The sequence below is a fragment of the Pectinophora gossypiella genome, chromosome 18 (genome assembly GCF_024362695.1).
Source record: "Pectinophora gossypiella chromosome 18, ilPecGoss1.1, whole genome shotgun sequence".
NCBI classification, from domain to species: domain Eukaryota; kingdom Metazoa; phylum Arthropoda; class Insecta; order Lepidoptera; family Gelechiidae; genus Pectinophora; species Pectinophora gossypiella.
Genome location: NC_065421.1, coordinates 816 through 21,095, shown reverse-complemented (window position 1 = coordinate 21,095; position 20,280 = coordinate 816). Strand labels below are relative to the sequence as shown.

General features: G+C 47.9%; 1 protein-coding gene across 1 annotated transcript; it reads left to right on the top strand.

Annotated features, from left to right (window-relative positions):
• The first annotated feature begins 679 nt into the window (after positions 1-679).
• Positions 680-2,983, top strand: LOC126375035 (uncharacterized). Its single transcript, XM_050021876.1, has one exon. It carries the CDS (start codon positions 680-682, stop codon positions 2,981-2,983), a length of 2,304 nt encoding a protein of 767 aa, XP_049877833.1.
• Positions 2,984-20,280: the final 17,297 nt, after the last annotated feature.

Genomic DNA, 20,280 nt, shown 5'->3' with positions numbered 1-20,280 from the left:
AAAAAAGGTTCCCCCCCAATGGGTTCTCGCCTTGTCGTGGCGGGGGGGCTCAGTAGCTGTGGAAGTGATTGGAAATGCCGCTTACTCCATATCACTTCCACAGTGAAGCTAAGAAGAACCCAACGCGCGGCGGGTCCGCTCAGATAACTCTGGGCGGGCAACGGCTTCGGCCACCGTCGGGCAACCCGTAAGCCTGCACTTGGTGGGGTCGCAGGAACGGGGGCCGCCTTCACACTGAGTGGAGGGGGCTGCGAGGAGATAACCTCTATAAAAAATCCGCAGGGAGGAGGCGAATTCCGCCTTCGCGCGGCTGGTTCGTCGGTCGTCAATGTACGGCTGGCGGACAGGCTTCGGCCACAGTCGGGCGAACCTGTTACCCTGACTTGCGGTGGTCATGTCTCGCGGCATGTCTCAGGGCCAGGGGGGCTTGCCTTAACCGGCCGGCCCCGAGAGGAGTAAACCTCACTAAAAAATCTCCCAAAGTCTCACGTTGGGGCACCTTCGGGTCTCGCGCGGCGTGAGGCGCCTGTTGCAGGTGGCGGAGGGGATATCTCCGGTAGCGAGCGGCCATCGCTGGGGCACCGCCCGACCCCCCAGGCGGATTAGGGTTACCCGGGTACAGAGGGCTCTGCCCGGGTGGACTGATTATTTCCCTCCTACTCGTGGGATCAATTAAAATATGTACAAAAAACCTGTTGTGGAGATAGTGGACTGCATTAAAAATAAGAAACGGACCGATTTAATTGACGACTTTGGCGAGGAACGAGGACACGATTGCGCGCGATCTGGGGAAAGAACGGCACTGTCTGCGGATACCACCAATCCGGAGACGGCCGTCCTATCCGACGACGATGTAAGCAGCTGCTCAAGTGCAGCTGACGAGCCCCGCAAGGGGAAAGGGACGGGTGGGTCAACCTTGGACCCGAAATCGCCGGTGCTTAGCGGCAAGCATCGGTGGTCGAAGGAACAGGTGCCTCCCAGAACGTATAGGGCCACGGCTGGGGGCAGCTCGGAGAGCATGGCCAGAGGCCTGCGAGGGCCAATGGTGGGGGCGGCTGTGCCCATCTCGGAAACGGAATCCGACTGTTCGGGGATGGATACAGCTGTCTCCTACTCGGACGGCGATAAGCGGCGCAAAAAGCGGAGTGCCCCGGAGGCGGGGAGCAGTGATGAGTCAGGAGCAGGCTCATCCATCGCTGCGGCTACTCCGAACCGTGCAGCCAAGCGCGGCAGGGGAAGGCCGCCCACCACTGGGCACTACGTTGGTCTGGCCAAGGCGAAGGAGGCCTTGGTCAGTGCCCAAAGAGCGGAGCTCGAACTCCTGGACGAATCGGAGGTCCTCGAGTCGACCAGGGAGCTTGCGGCAGTGCCTGCGGACTGCCTTGAGGAGCGGGTGGAGAGCAGCGTCAAGGTCATCCTTGACGTTGCTCGCAAATCCAAGAACCTCAAGGGCACGTTCGTGAACGCCCTGAAGAAAGCCGCCACGCAGATAGAACAGGCTGTGGCGGCTTTAACGGAGAGGACCTCCGATGAGGAAGTCCGGGTTCTACGTTCTGAGAACGCAGAACTGCGGAGAAGGGTGGAGAGCCTCAGCGGGGAGATGATCAAGCTCCGCGAGGACCTTGCGCGTCTCTCCGCTGAGAACTCCCGCGCCAAGGCGCCTGCACCCCAGGAGGAGGGAAGGAGTGAGGCGGACCAGCGGTCAGCCATACTGTCGGACATCGATCGTATGATCGATATCAAGCTGGCCAGGCTGGAAAACCGCCTCCTCCCACCGTCGGCGTTCCGTCCGCCGCTGCAAGCGGACCTGAACAAGCCTGCTCCGCAGGCAAAGGGAGCTCAGCCACAGGCTACAAAGGCAGCCAAACTCCCACCTGCCAAAGCCCCTGCCGCCAAGGCAGCCAAAAAGGCTGCCCCAGCAGCAGACCCTCCCACCCCAGCGCCCACACGTGGCGAAGCGACCCCCTTGCAGGGAGCGCAGCCACCTGCGGAGACGTGGAGCGACGTGGTGCGGAAAGGGAAAGGCAAGAAGGGGAAGAAGAAGGCGCGCAAAGCCGATGCCACTCCCACAGCCCAGACTGCGCCCAGCAAGCCTCCGGCGAGCCATGTAGTCACTACAAGGCCGCGCGGACAGGCAAAGCCGAAAAAGGCGAGAGGCAGTGAAGAGGCAAAGACTCTGCGCCCTCCTAGGTCGGCTGTGGTCACCCTGACCCTGCGTCCGGAGACGATCGCCGAGGGAGTCACGTATGCCCAGGTGCTCACCAGGGCGAAGATGGGAGTGAACCTCAGACAGCTGGGAATAGACGGCCTGCGCTTCCGTCTGGCTGCCACCGGGGCTCGAGTACTCGAGATCCCCGGAAAGGAGAGCGCGGACAAGGCCGAACTCCTTGCAGCGAAGCTGAAAGAGGTCCTCCCAGAAACCGTCAAGGTGGCTTGCCCGGTGAGATGTACCGACGTGGTTGTCTCCGGGCTGGACGACTCGGCGACTGCGGAGAGCATCACGGCTGCCGTGGCCGAGGTCGGGAAATGCTCTCCGGAGCATGTAAAGGTCGGCCCTATCCGGGTTGGTGTGTTTGGCGTGGGCAGCGCGCTGATCGAGTGCCCTATCGGGGCTGCCAAAACGTTGTTGGAACGCGGGCGACTCCTGGTCGGCTGGAGTTCAGCTCGGGTGCGTGCACTGGGGCCTAGGCCAATGAAGTGCTTCAAGTGCTTCGAGATTGGGCATACTGGGCTCCAGTGCAAATCGCAGGTCGACCGAAGCCGGAACTGCTTCCGGTGCGGGCAGGAAGGTCACATGGCGTCGTCATGTACCGGCGACCTCCACTGCCCCGTTTGCAAGGCTGCAGGGAAACCTGCAAACCATGCAACCGGGGGTCGGAAGTGCGCACGGCCGAAGAAGGGCAGAAAAGGGACTGCCAAGATTCCAGTCCCTGGCCAAACACCAAGGCAGCCATCGCAGGAGGCGATGACGACCGGCCCGTAATGGCAGGCCACAGGGAGGGGTGTGCTCTACACAGCCTGCTGTGAAGATGGAGGCAGCGGCTGTCAGAGCAGCCAAACACGCCGGGGGTCCGTCCGGCGTGGGCGTAACAACGTGCTGTTGAGTGGCTGGCAGCGACCTCCTGCTGCCACCCATGGTCAACGCCGTGGTTGGCGGCAGGGGAACGCTGAATTTGATGGTCTCCTTCCGTGAGGACGTGGTGGCGCGGGAGGAGGCAACAGAGCGGACCCGAGGGGACGTCCCCCCCTCGGATCCTATCCAACGTTGGCAAACTGGGCGGAGAAGGGGGGTAATGCTCGCCGACTCTTGCCTGGTCAACAAGCCCTCGGGCGGCGGAAGCGGGGAAATTCCGTCGTCCGAATCCATCAAGGGCTCACGGAGGATGTGGTCTGTCGCGTGTTCCGGCAGACCACATAAAAGCGGAGGTCAGGGTGGACTGCACTCCTCCCACCCTGAACCCTGGGAGCGTCCGTTCCGGACGGCGCCGGCGGGTGCACGGAAGAGTGTGTAAACGTCCCCGCACACCCGCCAATAGGCGGAGGCTGCTGAACACCGAGGAGTTTTAGTGAGTAGGAGTCTCACATAACCCAGTCGCTTTCCCCGGGCGGCTGGGTATCCATGATGGATTTCTCCTCGTTAAAAAAAAAAAAAAAAAAAAAAAAAAAGGTTAGGTTAGGTTAGGTTAGGTTAGGTTAGGTTAGGTTAGGTTAGGTTAGGTTAGGTTAGGTTAGGTTAGGTTAGGTTAGGTTAGGTTAGGTTAGGTTAGGTTAGGTTAGGTTAGGTTAGGTTAGGTTAGGTTAGGTTAGGTTAGGTTAGGTTAGGTTAGGTTAGGTTAGGTTAGGTTAGGTTAGGTTAGGTTAGGTTAGGTTAGGTTAGGTTAGGTTAGGTTAGGTTAGGTTAGGTTAGGTTAGGTTAGGTTAGGTTAGGTTAGGTTAGGTTAGGTTAGGTTAGGTTAGGTTAGGTTAGGTTAGGTTAGGTTAGGTTAGGTTAGGTTAGGTTAGGTTAGGTTAGGTTAGGTTAGGTTAGGTTAGGTTAGGTTAGGTTAGGTTAGGTTAGGTTAGGTTAGGTTAGGTTAGGTTAGGTTAGGTTAGGTTAGGTTAGGTTAGGTTAGGTTAGGTTAGGTTAGGTTAGGTTAGGTTAGGTTAGGTTAGGTTAGGTTAGGTTAGGTTAGGTTAGGTTAGGTTAGGTTAGGTTAGGTTAGGTTAGGTTAGGTTAGGTTAGGTTAGGTTAGGTTAGGTTAGGTTAGGTTAGGTTAGGTTAGGTTAGGTTAGGTTAGGTTAGGTTAGGTTAGGTTAGGTTAGGTTAGGTTAGGTTAGGTTAGGTTAGGTTAGGTTAGGTTAGGTTAGGTTAGGTTAGGTTAGGTTAGGTTAGGTTAGGTTAGGTTAGGTTAGGTTAGGTTAGGTTAGGTTAGGTTAGGTTAGGTTAGGTTAGGTTAGGTTAGGTTAGGTTAGGTTAGGTTAGGTTAGGTTAGGTTAGGTTAGGTTAGGTTAGGTTAGGTTAGGTTAGGTTAGGTTAGGTTAGGTTAGGTTAGGTTAGGTTAGGTTAGGTTAGGTTAGGTTAGGTTAGGTTAGGTTAGGTTAGGTTAGGTTAGGTTAGGTTAGGTTAGGTTAGGTTAGGTTAGGTTAGGTTAGGTTAGGTTAGGTTAGGTTAGGTTAGGTTAGGTTAGGTTAGGTTAGGTTAGGTTAGGTTAGGTTAGGTTAGGTTAGGTTAGGTTAGGTTAGGTTAGGTTAGGTTAGGTTAGGTTAGGTTAGGTTAGGTTAGGTTAGGTTAGGTTAGGTTAGGTTAGGTTAGGTTAGGTTAGGTTAGGTTAGGTTAGGTTAGGTTAGGTTAGGTTAGGTTAGGTTAGGTTAGGTTAGGTTAGGTTAGGTTAGGTTAGGTTAGGTTAGGTTAGGTTAGGTTAGGTTAGGTTAGGTTAGGTTAGGTTAGGTTAGGTTAGGTTAGGTTAGGTTAGGTTAGGTTAGGTTAGGTTAGGTTAGGTTAGGTTAGGTTAGGTTAGGTTAGGTTAGGTTAGGTTAGGTTAGGTTAGGTTAGGTTAGGTTAGGTTAGGTTAGGTTAGGTTAGGTTAGGTTAGGTTAGGTTAGGTTAGGTTAGGTTAGGTTAGGTTAGGTTAGGTTAGGTTAGGTTAGGTTAGGTTAGGTTAGGTTAGGTTAGGTTAGGTTAGGTTAGGTTAGGTTAGGTTAGGTTAGGTTAGGTTAGGTTAGGTTAGGTTAGGTTAGGTTAGGTTAGGTTAGGTTAGGTTAGGTTAGGTTAGGTTAGGTTAGGTTAGGTTAGGTTAGGTTAGGTTAGGTTAGGTTAGGTTAGGTTAGGTTAGGTTAGGTTAGGTTAGGTTAGGTTAGGTTAGGTTAGGTTAGGTTAGGTTAGGTTAGGTTAGGTTAGGTTAGGTTAGGTTAGGTTAGGTTAGGTTAGGTTAGGTTAGGTTAGGTTAGGTTAGGTTAGGTTAGGTTAGGTTAGGTTAGGTTAGGTTAGGTTAGGTTAGGTTAGGTTAGGTTAGGTTAGGTTAGGTTAGGTTAGGTTAGGTTAGGTTAGGTTAGGTTAGGTTAGGTTAGGTTAGGTTAGGTTAGGTTAGGTTAGGTTAGGTTAGGTTAGGTTAGGTTAGGTTAGGTTAGGTTAGGTTAGGTTAGGTTAGGTTAGGTTAGGTTAGGTTAGGTTAGGTTAGGTTAGGTTAGGTTAGGTTAGGTTAGGTTAGGTTAGGTTAGGTTAGGTTAGGTTAGGTTAGGTTAGGTTAGGTTAGGTTAGGTTAGGTTAGGTTAGGTTAGGTTAGGTTAGGTTAGGTTAGGTTAGGTTAGGTTAGGTTAGGTTAGGTTAGGTTAGGTTAGGTTAGGTTAGGTTAGGTTAGGTTAGGTTAGGTTAGGTTAGGTTAGGTTAGGTTAGGTTCCCCCCCAATGGATTCTCGCCTTGTCGTGGCGGGGGGGCTCAGTAGCTGCATCGGCGGGTGCCGCTTTAGCCCAATGATGCAGTGAAGCTAAGAAGAATCCAGCGCGGCGGTGGCAAAGTCCATCGCTGCGCAACCCGTAACCCCTTAGCGCTTTGTGGTGGGGCGCCAAAGGGGTCGGGGGCCGCTTCCACATTGAGTGGAGGGGGCCGCGAGGAGACAACCTCTGTAAAAAACCGCCAGGAGGGGGCGTTTCGCCTGCGCGCGGCGGTCGCTCGTATTGCACGGCGGCCGTCGGGCCACCCGCAACCCTCGGTATTCCGAGGCGCGGGGGCCGCTCCCACGCAAGTGGGGGGGGCCGCGAGGAGACAACCTCTTTAAAAAATCCAACTGGTGGAGGAGGCGTTCAGCGCCGTGGTGACGGGTTCGGCGGCCATGAATACATGCCCGTCGGACAGGCTTCGGCCACCGTCGCCAAACTTGTTATCCTGGTCAGGTGTCGTGGACATGTCTCGCGGCCTACCAGGACCAAGGGGCTTGCCTTGGTCGGCCGGCCCAAGAGGAGCCAACCTCAATAAAAAACCCCCAAAGTCCCGGCGTTGAGGTGCCTTCGGGCCTTCGCGCGGCGTCGGGGCGCCGGAAGGTGGCGGAGGGGGTATTCTCCGCCAGCTAGCGACCAACCCTGGGGCACCTCCCGCACCCCAGCGGTATTAGGGTTATCCGGGTACAGGGGGCACTGCCCGGATGGACCACCCTTTCCCCCATAATCGTGGGACTCAAAATGAATGTTTACAATATTAATAATGCCGACATTTCGGAGCAGAAGGGAGGAGTTAGTGAAGTAGGAAAGGGAGAAGATGGAGAAGGAGAAAGGAAAACACGTGCTCAGGCACAGAGGATTCGCGGCCGTGAAGCGGGCACTAAGTCCGCGGGGCACCCTGCGATGCAACCGGGAACCACCACCCCGGAAGCGTTGCAAGGCCCTGGCCTAGGCGCTTGCGCCAGCCGTCTCCGCAAGGGGACTAATGAGGAGGGTGTTGACTCCGGAGAGCCGATCCTTAGCGGCAAGGATCGGCTACCCGAAGTCGAAAGAGAGAGGCGACTCAGCGTGGTCCTGTCACGCTGTGACGCGCCTGCCACCGCTAAGACCGCTAGCCGGGAGGAGGAGTCTATGGACTCGGACGATGACTCCTCCTGCGCTAGCATGGTGACGGTGGGGTCGGAGCCGTCGGTCGGAAAACGGTTCCTGAAGAGGAACCGGTCAGACCTCGACGTGGAGGATGACTCCGGTGACTCGGTGGTGCTGCCCCTTGAAGGGGTGGCCCACAGGTCTAAGAGAGGGAGAGGACGCCCGCCCTCCACCGGGAAGTATGTCGGTCTGGCCGCAGCCAGGGCGGCATACAATCAGGAGCTGGCGGAGAGCCTCCGGCTGGAGGCAGAAGCGGAGGTGGCAGGGATGACCCGGAACCTGAGGGAGGCTAGGGCCTCTTTACAGCCCAGCCCCCACCTGCCCATCCAAGAGGAGGAAGAGCAGACGAGCGCTGCCCTGGCCAACGTTGTGAGGACTTCGTTGGAAACCATTACGATGGTTGCCACCAAGTCCTCACATCTAAAGGGGACGTACGTTCGGGCCCTAAAAGATGCAGTGAAGGGCATACAGGAGGCTGTATCCCAGATAAGGGAGCGGACGATGTCCGAGGAGGTTATGCGGCTGGAGGCTGCTAACTCCAAGCTCACGAGGGAGGTCGCCGATCTGCGCCGCGACTTGCAAGAGTTGCGGCAGCGACCCTCCCAGCCTCAGAGCTCGGAGCCAAGCCTCCGGCAGCTACTGGAGGAGACAGCCCGCGCCAACGCCGAGATGTTCGGGAACATGTTGAACGCTCGGCTGGCCGGGATTGAAGACCGTCTCCTCCCAGAGCCGCGTAAGAGACCTCCGCTTGCGGCGGACACAAGAAGTGCCAGGGCAGACCCTGCTCACTCTGCGCCAGCAGGGGCCCCGGTCGCCTCGGCAAGCGGCAGTGGCCGCCTCGTCAAAGAGGCTCCCACGAACAGCCGGGCTTCTTCTGCACCCGCTTCTTCTAGTAAGAAGGGGAAGGGCAAGAAGAAAAGCCTGGCTGCGCAGGAGGCAGCAGAGGCACGGCGTCAGCCCGCCTCCGCACCGGTGGAGCTGCCTTGGACCGCAGTCGTTGGTCGAAAGGCCAAGGCCAAGGCGGCCAAAGTGGCGAAGGAGCCGCAAAAGGCTCAGCCCACGGCGCGCGCGAAAGTGAGGCTTCGCGCGCCCAAATCGGCAGCGGTGACGCTCACCCTGGCGCCAGGGGCGGAGGAGAGAGGTGTGACGTACGCGTCCATCCTCTCCGACGCCAAGCAGCGTGTCCGTCTTGCGGACCTCAAGATCAATAGCTTGAGGTTCCGCAAGACAGCGACCGGGGCTCGCATGCTAGAGGTTGGGGGTGAGGCCTCGGCTGAGAAGGCGGACTCCTTGGCCCAAAAGCTTAAGGAGGTCCTGAGTCCAGAGGCAGTCCGGATCGCCAGGCCCGTGAAGCGGGCGGAAATCCGCGTCGCGGGGTTGGACGATTCGGCCGACGCTGTGGAGGTGGCGGAGGCGATTGCCAAGGAGGGAGGCTGCTCCTTCGAGGCAGTGAAGTGCGGCAGGATCGTGGTCGGTCCGCGGGGAGACGGCTCCCTCTGGGTGAGCTGCCCCGTCACCGCTGCCAAAAAGGTGGCCGGCTCCGGCCGGGTCCAGGTCGGATGGACCTCGGCAAGAGCGAGGCTCCTCAGCCCAAGACCCATGAGGTGCTTCCGCTGTCTGGAGCCGGGCCACATGGGAGTTAAGTGCTCCTGTGAGTTCGACCGCAGCCGACTGTGCTTCCGCTGCGGACAACCGGACCACAGGGCACGAGACTGTGACGCCGAGCCTCACTGCCCAGTGTGTGAGACTGCGGGCAAGCCGGCGTCACATTCGATCGGTGGGAGCGGCTGTATTTCTGCGGCAAACCAGCCAAAGAACCAGGCCCCCGAGAGGAAGAGCGCCCCGAAGACCAAGGGGAAGCGCAAGGCCAAGAAGGCCAAGGCCAAGAAGGCCGGGGTGGAGCGGATGGATACCATTCAATGAATGGATCCTGCTCCACCCTAACGGGGACCTGTGGACGGTGGTCGGGGGACCGCCGTCCACAACATAGGTCCCGTGCTGTAGGGCTGCCCAAGTGTTCCGGGCAGCCCTCGGCGGAGGGGGAGGCGCTTGTTGCGCCCCCATAGGCGCTGGGCCCAAGAGGGCATCCGCCGGCGGGGACGCGGTTGTGTGCAATTGCGTTCCCGCATCCCCGCCACATGGCGGCGAGGAGGAACACCGTTGGGTTTTAGTGGGTATACCGGGTTTCCCGGGGAGTCCCACATAACCACGTCGTCCCCCCGGGCGGCGTGGTATGCGTAACGCATTTCCCAACGTTAAAAAAAAAAAAAAAAAAAAAAAAAAAAAAAAAAAAAAAAAAGGTTAGGTTAGGTTAGGTTAGGTTAGGTTAGGTTAGGTTAGGTTAGGTTAGGTTAGGTTAGGTTAGGTTAGGTTAGGTTAGGTTAGGTTAGGTTAGGTTAGGTTAGGTTAGGTTAGGTTAGGTTAGGTTAGGTTAGGTTAGGTTAGGTTAGGTTAGGTTAGGTTAGGTTAGGTTAGGTTAGGTTAGGTTAGGTTAGGTTAGGTTAGGTTAGGTTAGGTTAGGTTAGGTTAGGTTAGGTTAGGTTAGGTTAGGTTAGGTTAGGTTAGGTTAGGTTAGGTTAGGTTAGGTTAGGTTAGGTTAGGTTAGGTTAGGTTAGGTTAGGTTAGGTTAGGTTAGGTTAGGTTAGGTTAGGTTAGGTTAGGTTAGGTTAGGTTAGGTTAGGTTAGGTTAGGTTAGGTTAGGTTAGGTTAGGTTAGGTTAGGTTAGGTTAGGTTAGGTTAGGTTAGGTTAGGTTAGGTTAGGTTAGGTTAGGTTAGGTTAGGTTAGGTTAGGTTAGGTTAGGTTAGGTTAGGTTAGGTTAGGTTAGGTTAGGTTAGGTTAGGTTAGGTTAGGTTAGGTTAGGTTAGGTTAGGTTAGGTTAGGTTAGGTTAGGTTAGGTTAGGTTAGGTTAGGTTAGGTTAGGTTAGGTTAGGTTAGGTTAGGTTAGGTTAGGTTAGGTTAGGTTAGGTTAGGTTAGGTTAGGTTAGGTTAGGTTAGGTTAGGTTAGGTTAGGTTAGGTTAGGTTAGGTTAGGTTAGGTTAGGTTAGGTTAGGTTAGGTTAGGTTAGGTTAGGTTAGGTTAGGTTAGGTTAGGTTAGGTTAGGTTAGGTTAGGTTAGGTTAGGTTAGGTTAGGTTAGGTTAGGTTAGGTTAGGTTAGGTTAGGTTAGGTTAGGTTAGGTTAGGTTAGGTTAGGTTAGGTTAGGTTAGGTTAGGTTAGGTTAGGTTAGGTTAGGTTAGGTTAGGTTAGGTTAGGTTAGGTTAGGTTAGGTTAGGTTAGGTTAGGTTAGGTTAGGTTAGGTTAGGTTAGGTTAGGTTAGGTTAGGTTAGGTTAGGTTAGGTTAGGTTAGGTTAGGTTAGGTTAGGTTAGGTTAGGTTAGGTTAGGTTAGGTTAGGTTAGGTTAGGTTAGGTTAGGTTAGGTTAGGTTAGGTTAGGTTAGGTTAGGTTAGGTTAGGTTAGGTTAGGTTAGGTTAGGTTAGGTTAGGTTAGGTTAGGTTAGGTTAGGTTAGGTTAGGTTAGGTTAGGTTAGGTTAGGTTAGGTTAGGTTAGGTTAGGTTAGGTTAGGTTAGGTTAGGTTAGGTTAGGTTAGGTTAGGTTAGGTTAGGTTAGGTTAGGTTAGGTTAGGTTAGGTTAGGTTAGGTTAGGTTAGGTTAGGTTAGGTTAGGTTAGGTTAGGTTAGGTTAGGTTAGGTTAGGTTAGGTTAGGTTAGGTTAGGTTAGGTTAGGTTAGGTTAGGTTAGGTTAGGTTAGGTTAGGTTAGGTTAGGTTAGGTTAGGTTAGGTTAGGTTAGGTTAGGTTAGGTTAGGTTAGGTTAGGTTAGGTTAGGTTAGGTTAGGTTAGGTTAGGTTAGGTTAGGTTAGGTTAGGTTAGGTTAGGTTAGGTTAGGTTAGGTTAGGTTAGGTTAGGTTAGGTTAGGTTAGGTTAGGTTAGGTTAGGTTAGGTTAGGTTAGGTTAGGTTAGGTTAGGTTAGGTTAGGTTAGGTTAGGTTAGGTTAGGTTAGGTTAGGTTAGGTTAGGTTAGGTTAGGTTAGGTTAGGTTAGGTTAGGTTAGGTTAGGTTAGGTTAGGTTAGGTTAGGTTAGGTTAGGTTAGGTTAGGTTAGGTTAGGTTAGGTTAGGTTAGGTTAGGTTAGGTTAGGTTAGGTTAGGTTAGGTTAGGTTAGGTTAGGTTAGGTTAGGTTAGGTTAGGTTAGGTTAGGTTAGGTTAGGTTAGGTTAGGTTAGGTTAGGTTAGGTTAGGTTAGGTTAGGTTAGGTTAGGTTAGGTTAGGTTAGGTTAGGTTAGGTTAGGTTAGGTTAGGTTAGGTTAGGTTAGGTTAGGTTAGGTTAGGTTAGGTTAGGTTAGGTTAGGTTAGGTTAGGTTAGGTTAGGTTAGGTTAGGTTAGGTTAGGTTAGGTTAGGTTAGGTTAGGTTAGGTTAGGTTAGGTTAGGTTAGGTTAGGTTAGGTTAGGTTAGGTTAGGTTAGGTTAGGTTAGGTTAGGTTAGGTTAGGTTAGGTTAGGTTAGGTTAGGTTAGGTTAGGTTAGGTTAGGTTAGGTTAGGTTAGGTTAGGTTAGGTTAGGTTAGGTTAGGTTAGGTTAGGTTAGGTTAGGTTAGGTTAGGTTAGGTTAGGTTAGGTTAGGTTAGGTTAGGTTAGGTTAGGTTAGGTTAGGTTAGGTTAGGTTAGGTTAGGTTAGGTTAGGTTAGGTTAGGTTAGGTTAGGTTAGGTTAGGTTAGGTTAGGTTAGGTTAGGTTAGGTTAGGTTAGGTTAGGTTAGGTTAGGTTAGGTTAGGTTAGGTTAGGTTAGGTTAGGTTAGGTTAGGTTAGGTTAGGTTAGGTTAGGTTAGGTTAGGTTAGGTTAGGTTAGGTTAGGTTAGGTTAGGTTAGGTTAGGTTAGGTTAGGTTAGGTTAGGTTAGGTTAGGTTAGGTTAGGTTAGGTTAGGTTAGGTTAGGTTAGGTTAGGTTAGGTTAGGTTAGGTTAGGTTAGGTTAGGTTAGGTTAGGTTAGGTTAGGTTAGGTTAGGTTAGGTTAGGTTAGGTTAGGTTAGGTTAGGTTAGGTTAGGTTAGGTTAGGTTAGGTTAGGTTAGGTTAGGTTAGGTTAGGTTAGGTTAGGTTAGGTTAGGTTAGGTTAGGTTAGGTTAGGTTAGGTTAGGTTAGGTTAGGTTAGGTTAGGTTAGGTTAGGTTAGGTTAGGTTAGGTTAGGTTAGGTTAGGTTAGGTTAGGTTAGGTTAGGTTAGGTTAGGTTAGGTTAGGTTAGGTTAGGTTAGGTTAGGTTAGGTTAGGTTAGGTTAGGTTAGGTTAGGTTAGGTTAGGTTAGGTTAGGTTAGGTTAGGTTAGGTTAGGTTAGGTTAGGTTAGGTTAGGTTAGGTTAGGTTAGGTTAGGTTAGGTTAGGTTAGGTTAGGTTAGGTTAGGTTAGGTTAGGTTAGGTTAGGTTAGGTTAGGTTAGGTTAGGTTAGGTTAGGTTAGGTTAGGTTAGGTTAGGTTAGGTTAGGTTAGGTTAGGTTAGGTTAGGTTAGGTTAGGTTAGGTTAGGTTAGGTTAGGTTAGGTTAGGTTAGGTTAGGTTAGGTTAGGTTAGGTTAGGTTAGGTTAGGTTAGGTTAGGTTAGGTTAGGTTAGGTTAGGTTAGGTTAGGTTAGGTTAGGTTAGGTTAGGTTAGGTTAGGTTAGGTTAGGTTAGGTTAGGTTAGGTTAGGTTAGGTTAGGTTAGGTTAGGTTAGGTTAGGTTAGGTTAGGTTAGGTTAGGTTAGGTTAGGTTAGGTTAGGTTAGGTTAGGTTAGGTTAGGTTAGGTTAGGTTAGGTTAGGTTAGGTTAGGTTAGGTTAGGTTAGGTTAGGTTAGGTTAGGTTAGGTTAGGTTAGGTTAGGTTAGGTTAGGTTAGGTTAGGTTAGGTTAGGTTAGGTTAGGTTAGGTTAGGTTAGGTTAGGTTAGGTTAGGTTAGGTTAGGTTAGGTTAGGTTAGGTTAGGTTAGGTTAGGTTAGGTTAGGTTAGGTTAGGTTAGGTTAGGTTAGGTTAGGTTAGGTTAGGTTAGGTTAGGTTAGGTTAGGTTAGGTTAGGTTAGGTTAGGTTAGGTTAGGTTAGGTTAGGTTAGGTTAGGTTAGGTTAGGTTAGGTTAGGTTAGGTTAGGTTAGGTTAGGTTAGGTTAGGTTAGGTTAGGTTAGGTTAGGTTAGGTTAGGTTAGGTTAGGTTAGGTTAGGTTAGGTTAGGTTAGGTTAGGTTAGGTTAGGTTAGGTTAGGTTAGGTTAGGTTAGGTTAGGTTAGGTTAGGTTAGGTTAGGTTAGGTTAGGTTAGGTTAGGTTAGGTTAGGTTAGGTTAGGTTAGGTTAGGTTAGGTTAGGTTAGGTTAGGTTAGGTTAGGTTAGGTTAGGTTAGGTTAGGTTAGGTTAGGTTAGGTTAGGTTAGGTTAGGTTAGGTTAGGTTAGGTTAGGTTAGGTTAGGTTAGGTTAGGTTAGGTTAGGTTAGGTTAGGTTAGGTTAGGTTAGGTTAGGTTAGGTTAGGTTAGGTTAGGTTAGGTTAGGTTAGGTTAGGTTAGGTTAGGTTAGGTTAGGTTAGGTTAGGTTAGGTTAGGTTAGGTTAGGTTAGGTTAGGTTAGGTTAGGTTAGGTTAGGTTAGGTTAGGTTAGGTTAGGTTAGGTTAGGTTAGGTTAGGTTAGGTTAGGTTAGGTTAGGTTAGGTTAGGTTAGGTTAGGTTAGGTTAGGTTAGGTTAGGTTAGGTTAGGTTAGGTTAGGTTAGGTTAGGTTAGGTTAGGTTAGGTTAGGTTAGGTTAGGTTAGGTTAGGTTAGGTTAGGTTAGGTTAGGTTAGGTTAGGTTAGGTTAGGTTAGGTTAGGTTAGGTTAGGTTAGGTTAGGTTAGGTTAGGTTAGGTTAGGTTAGGTTAGGTTAGGTTAGGTTAGGTTAGGTTAGGTTAGGTTAGGTTAGGTTAGGTTAGGTTAGGTTAGGTTAGGTTAGGTTAGGTTAGGTTAGGTTAGGTTAGGTTAGGTTAGGTTAGGTTAGGTTAGGTTAGGTTAGGTTAGGTTAGGTTAGGTTAGGTTAGGTTAGGTTAGGTTAGGTTAGGTTAGGTTAGGTTAGGTTAGGTTAGGTTAGGTTAGGTTAGGTTAGGTTAGGTTAGGTTAGGTTAGGTTAGGTTAGGTTAGGTTAGGTTAGGTTAGGTTAGGTTAGGTTAGGTTAGGTTAGGTTAGGTTAGGTTAGGTTAGGTTAGGTTAGGTTAGGTTAGGTTAGGTTAGGTTAGGTTAGGTTAGGTTAGGTTAGGTTAGGTTAGGTTAGGTTAGGTTAGGTTAGGTTAGGTTAGGTTAGGTTAGGTTAGGTTAGGTTAGGTTAGGTTAGGTTAGGTTAGGTTAGGTTAGGTTAGGTTAGGTTAGGTTAGGTTAGGTTAGGTTAGGTTAGGTTAGGTTAGGTTAGGTTAGGTTAGGTTAGGTTAGGTTAGGTTAGGTTAGGTTAGGTTAGGTTAGGTTAGGTTAGGTTAGGTTAGGTTAGGTTAGGTTAGGTTAGGTTAGGTTAGGTTAGGTTAGGTTAGGTTAGGTTAGGTTAGGTTAGGTTAGGTTAGGTTAGGTTAGGTTAGGTTAGGTTAGGTTAGGTTAGGTTAGGTTAGGTTAGGTTAGGTTAGGTTAGGTTAGGTTAGGTTAGGTTAGGTTAGGTTAGGTTAGGTTAGGTTAGGTTAGGTTAGGTTAGGTTAGGTTAGGTTAGGTTAGGTTAGGTTAGGTTAGGTTAGGTTAGGTTAGGTTAGGTTAGGTTAGGTTAGGTTAGGTTAGGTTAGGTTAGGTTAGGTTAGGTTAGGTTAGGTTAGGTTAGGTTAGGTTAGGTTAGGTTAGGTTAGGTTAGGTTAGGTTAGGTTAGGTTAGGTTAGGTTAGGTTAGGTTAGGTTAGGTTAGGTTAGGTTAGGTTAGGTTAGGTTAGGTTAGGTTAGGTTAGGTTAGGTTAGGTTAGGTTAGGTTAGGTTAGGTTAGGTTAGGTTAGGTTAGGTTAGGTTAGGTTAGGTTAGGTTAGGTTAGGTTAGGTTAGGTTAGGTTAGGTTAGGTTAGGTTAGGTTAGGTTAGGTTAGGTTAGGTTAGGTTAGGTTAGGTTAGGTTAGGTTAGGTTAGGTTAGGTTAGGTTAGGTTAGGTTAGGTTAGGTTAGGTTAGGTTAGGTTAGGTTAGGTTAGGTTAGGTTAGGTTAGGTTAGGTTAGGTTAGGTTAGGTTAGGTTAGGTTAGGTTAGGTTAGGTTAGGTTAGGTTAGGTTAGGTTAGGTTAGGTTAGGTTAGGTTAGGTTAGGTTAGGTTAGGTTAGGTTAGGTTAGGTTAGGTTAGGTTAGGTTAGGTTAGGTTAGGTTAGGTTAGGTTAGGTTAGGTTAGGTTAGGTTAGGTTAGGTTAGGTTAGGTTAGGTTAGGTTAGGTTAGGTTAGGTTAGGTTAGGTTAGGTTAGGTTAGGTTAGGTTAGGTTAGGTTAGGTTAGGTTAGGTTAGGTTAGGTTAGGTTAGGTTAGGTTAGGTTAGGTTAGGTTAGGTTAGGTTAGGTTAGGTTAGGTTAGGTTAGGTTAGGTTAGGTTAGGTTAGGTTAGGTTAGGTTAGGTTAGGTTAGGTTAGGTTAGGTTAGGTTAGGTTAGGTTAGGTTAGGTTAGGTTAGGTTAGGTTAGGTTAGGTTAGGTTAGGTTAGGTTAGGTTAGGTTAGGTTAGGTTAGGTTAGGTTAGGTTAGGTTAGGTTAGGTTAGGTTAGGTTAGGTTAGGTTAGGTTAGGTTAGGTTAGGTTAGGTTAGGTTAGGTTAGGTTAGGTTAGGTTAGGTTAGGTTAGGTTAGGTTAGGTTAGGTTAGGTTAGGTTAGGTTAGGTTAGGTTAGGTTAGGTTAGGTTAGGTTAGGTTAGGTTAGGTTAGGTTAGGTTAGGTTAGGTTAGGTTAGGTTAGGTTAGGTTAGGTTAGGTTAGGTTAGGTTAGGTTAGGTTAGGTTAGGTTAGGTTAGGTTAGGTTAGGTTAGGTTAGGTTAGGTTAGGTTAGGTTAGGTTAGGTTAGGTTAGGTTAGGTTAGGTTAGGTTAGGTTAGGTTAGGTTAGGTTAGGTTAGGTTAGGTTAGGTTAGGTTAGGTTAGGTTAGGTTAGGTTAGGTTAGGTTAGGTTAGGTTAGGTTAGGTTAGGTTAGGTTAGGTTAGGTTAGGTTAGGTTAGGTTAGGTTAGGTTAGGTTAGGTTAGGTTAGGTTAGGTTAGGTTAGGTTAGGTTAGGTTAGGTTAGGTTAGGTTAGGTTAGGTTAGGTTAGGTTAGGTTAGGTTAGGTTAGGTTAGGTTAGGTTAGGTTAGGTTAGGTTAGGTTAGGTTAGGTTAGGTTAGGTTAGGTTAGGTTAGGTTAGGTTAGGTTAGGTTAGGTTAGGTTAGGTTAGGTTAGGTTAGGTTAGGTTAGGTTAGGTTAGGTTAGGTTAGGTTAGGTTAGGTTAGGTTAGGTTAGGTTAGGTTAGGTTAGGTTAGGTTAGGTTAGGTTAGGTTAGGTTAGGTTAGGTTAGGTTAGGTTAGGTTAGGTTAGGTTAGGTTAGGTTAGGTTAGGTTAGGTTAGGTTAGGTTAGGTTAGGTTAGGTTAGGTTAGGTTAGGTTAGGTTAGGTTAGGTTAGGTTAGGTTAGGTTAGGTTAGGTTAGGTTAGGTTAGGTTAGGTTAGGTTAGGTTAGGTTAGGTTAGGTTAGGTTAGGTTAGGTTAGGTTAGGTTAGGTTAGGTTAGGTTAGGTTAGGTTAGGTTAGGTTAGGTTAGGTTAGGTTAGGTTAGGTTAGGTTAGGTTAGGTTAGGTTAGGTTAGGTTAGGTTAGGTTAGGTTAGGTTAGGTTAGGTTAGGTTAGGTTAGGTTAGGTTAGGTTAGGTTAGGTTAGGTTAGGTTAGGTTAGGTTAGGTTAGGTTAGGTTAGGTTAGGTTAGGTTAGGTTAGGTTAGGTTAGGTTAGGTTAGGTTAGGTTAGGTTAGGTTAGGTTAGGTTAGGTTAGGTTAGGTTAGGTTAGGTTAGGTTAGGTTAGGTTAGGTTAGGTTAGGTTAGGTTAGGTTAGGTTAGGTTAGGTTAGGTTAGGTTAGGTTAGGTTAGGTTAGGTTAGGTTAGGTTAGGTTAGGTTAGGTTAGGTTAGGTTAGGTTAGGTTAGGTTAGGTTAGGTTAGGTTAGGTTAGGTTAGGTTAGGTTAGGTTAGGTTAGGTTAGGTTAGGTTAGGTTAGGTTAGGTTAGGTTAGGTTAGGTTAGGTTAGGTTAGGTTAGGTTAGGTTAGGTTAGGTTAGGTTAGGTTAGGTTAGGTTAGGTTAGGTTAGGTTAGGTTAGGTTAGGTTAGGTTAGGTTAGGTTAGGTTAGGTTAGGTTAGGTTAGGTTAGGTTAGGTTAGGTTAGGTTAGGTTAGGTTAGGTTAGGTTAGGTTAGGTTAGGTTAGGTTAGGTTAGGTTAGGTTAGGTTAGGTTAGGTTAGGTTAGGTTAGGTTAGGTTAGGTTAGGTTAGGTTAGGTTAGGTTAGGTTAGGTTAGGTTAGGTTAGGTTAGGTTAGGTTAGGTTAGGTTAGGTTAGGTTAGGTTAGGTTAGGTTAGGTTAGGTTAGGTTAGGTTAGGTTAGGTTAGGTTAGGTTAGGTTAGGTTAGGTTAGGTTAGGTTAGGTTAGGTTAGGTTAGGTTAGGTTAGGTTAGGTTAGGTTAGGTTAGGTTAGGTTAGGTTAGGTTAGGTTAGGTTAGGTTAGGTTAGGTTAGGTTAGGTTAGGTTAGGTTAGGTTAGGTTAGGTTAGGTTAGGTTAGGTTAGGTTAGGTTAGGTTAGGTTAGGTTAGGTTAGGTTAGGTTAGGTTAGGTTAGGTTAGGTTAGGTTAGGTTAGGTTAGGTTAGGTTAGGTTAGGTTAGGTTAGGTTAGGTTAGGTTAGGTTAGGTTAGGTTAGGTTAGGTTAGGTTAGGTTAGGTTAGGTTAGGTTAGGTTAGGTTAGGTTAGGTTAGGTTAGGTTAGGTTAGGTTAGGTTAGGTTAGGTTAGGTTAGGTTAGGTTAGGTTAGGTTAGGTTAGGTTAGGTTAGGTTAGGTTAGGTTAGGTTAGGTTAGGTTAGGTTAGGTTAGGTTAGGTTAGGTTAGGTTAGGTTAGGTTAGGTTAGGTTAGGTTAGGTTAGGTTAGGTTAGGTTAGGTTAGGTTAGGTTAGGTTAGGTTAGGTTAGGTTAGGTTAGGTTAGGTTAGGTTAGGTTAGGTTAGGTTAGGTTAGGTTAGGTTAGGTTAGGTTAGGTTAGGTTAGGTTAGGTTAGGTTAGGTTAGGTTAGGTTAGGTTAGGTTAGGTTAGGTTAGGTTAGGTTAGGTTAGGTTAGGTTAGGTTAGGTTAGGTTAGGTTAGGTTAGGTTAGGTTAGGTTAGGTTAGGTTAGGTTAGGTTAGGTTAGGTTAGGTTAGGTTAGGTTAGGTTAGGTTAGGTTAGGTTAGGTTAGGTTAGGTTAGGTTAGGTTAGGTTAGGTTAGGTTAGGTTAGGTTAGGTTAGGTTAGGTTAGGTTAGGTTAGGTTAGGTTAGGTTAGGTTAGGTTAGGTTAGGTTAGGTTAGGTTAGGTTAGGTTAGGTTAGGTTAGGTTAGGTTAGGTTAGGTTAGGTTAGGTTAGGTTAGGTTAGGTTAGGTTAGGTTAGGTTAGGTTAGGTTAGGTTAGGTTAGGTTAGGTTAGGTTAGGTTAGGTTAGGTTAGGTTAGGTTAGGTTAGGTTAGGTTAGGTTAGGTTAGGTTAGGTTAGGTTAGGTTAGGTTAGGTTAGGTTAGGTTAGGTTAGGTTAGGTTAGGTTAGGTTAGGTTAGGTTAGGTTAGGTTAGGTTAGGTTAGGTTAGGTTAGGTTAGGTTAGGTTAGGTTAGGTTAGGTTAGGTTAGGTTAGGTTAGGTTAGGTTAGGTTAGGTTAGGTTAGGTTAGGTTAGGTTAGGTTAGGTTAGGTTAGGTTAGGTTAGGTTAGGTTAGGTTAGGTTAGGTTAGGTTAGGTTAGGTTAGGTTAGGTTAGGTTAGGTTAGGTTAGGTTAGGTTAGGTTAGGTTAGGTTAGGTTAGGTTAGGTTAGGTTAGGTTAGGTTAGGTTAGGTTAGGTTAGGTTAGGTTAGGTTAGGTTAGGTTAGGTTAGGTTAGGTTAGGTTAGGTTAGGTTAGGTTAGGTTAGGTTAGGTTAGGTTAGGTTAGGTTAGGTTAGGTTAGGTTAGGTTAGGTTAGGTTAGGTTAGGTTAGGTTAGGTTAGGTTAGGTTAGGTTAGGTTAGGTTAGGTTAGGTTAGGTTAGGTTAGGTTAGGTTAGGTTAGGTTAGGTTAGGTTAGGTTAGGTTAGGTTAGGTTAGGTTAGGTTAGGTTAGGTTAGGTTAGGTTAGGTTAGGTTAGGTTAGGTTAGGTTAGGTTAGGTTAGGTTAGGTTAGGTTAGGTTAGGTTAGGTTAGGTTAGGTTAGGTTAGGTTAGGTTAGGTTAGGTTAGGTTAGGTTAGGTTAGGTTAGGTTAGGTTAGGTTAGGTTAGGTTAGGTTAGGTTAGGTTAGGTTAGGTTAGGTTAGGTTAGGTTAGGTTAGGTTAGGTTAGGTTAGGTTAGGTTAGGTTAGGTTAGGTTAGGTTAGGTTAGGTTAGGTTAGGTTAGGTTAGGTTAGGTTAGGTTAGGTTAGGTTAGGTTAGGTTAGGTTAGGTTAGGTTAGGTTAGGTTAGGTTAGGTTAGGTTAGGTTAGGTTAGGTTAGGTTAGGTTAGGTTAGGTTAGGTTAGGTTAGGTTAGGTTAGGTTAGGTTAGGTTAGGTTAGGTTAGGTTAGGTTAGGTTAGGTTAGGTTAGGTTAGGTTAGGTTAGGTTAGGTTAGGTTAGGTTAGGTTAGGTTAGGTTAGGTTAGGTTAGGTTAGGTTAGGTTAGGTTAGGTTAGGTTAGGTTAGGTTAGGTTAGGTTAGGTTAGGTTAGGTTAGGTTAGGTTAGGTTAGGTTAGGTTAGGTTAGGTTAGGTTAGGTTAGGTTAGGTTAGGTTAGGTTAGGTTAGGTTAGGTTAGGTTAGGTTAGGTTAGGTTAGGTTAGGTTAGGTTAGGTTAGGTTAGGTTAGGTTAGGTTAGGTTAGGTTAGGTTAGGTTAGGTTAGGTTAGGTTAGGTTAGGTTAGGTTAGGTTAGGTTAGGTTAGGTTAGGTTAGGTTAGGTTAGGTTAGGTAGGTTAGGTTAGGTTAGGTTAGGTTAGGTTAGGTTAGGTTAGGTTAGGTTAGGTTAGGTTAGGTTAGGTTAGGTTAGGTTAGGTTAGGTTAGGTTAGGTTAGGTTAGGTTAGGTTAGGTTAGGTTAGGTTAGGTTAGGTTAGGTTAGGTTAGGTTAGGTTAGGTTAGGTTAGGTTAGGTTAGGTTAGGTTAGGTTAGGTTAGGTTA

Coding starts and splice junctions, on each gene's coding strand:
- LOC126375035 (XM_050021876.1), top strand. CDS start 680: ATGTACAAAAAACCTGTTGTGGAGATAGTGGACTGCATTAAAAATAAG.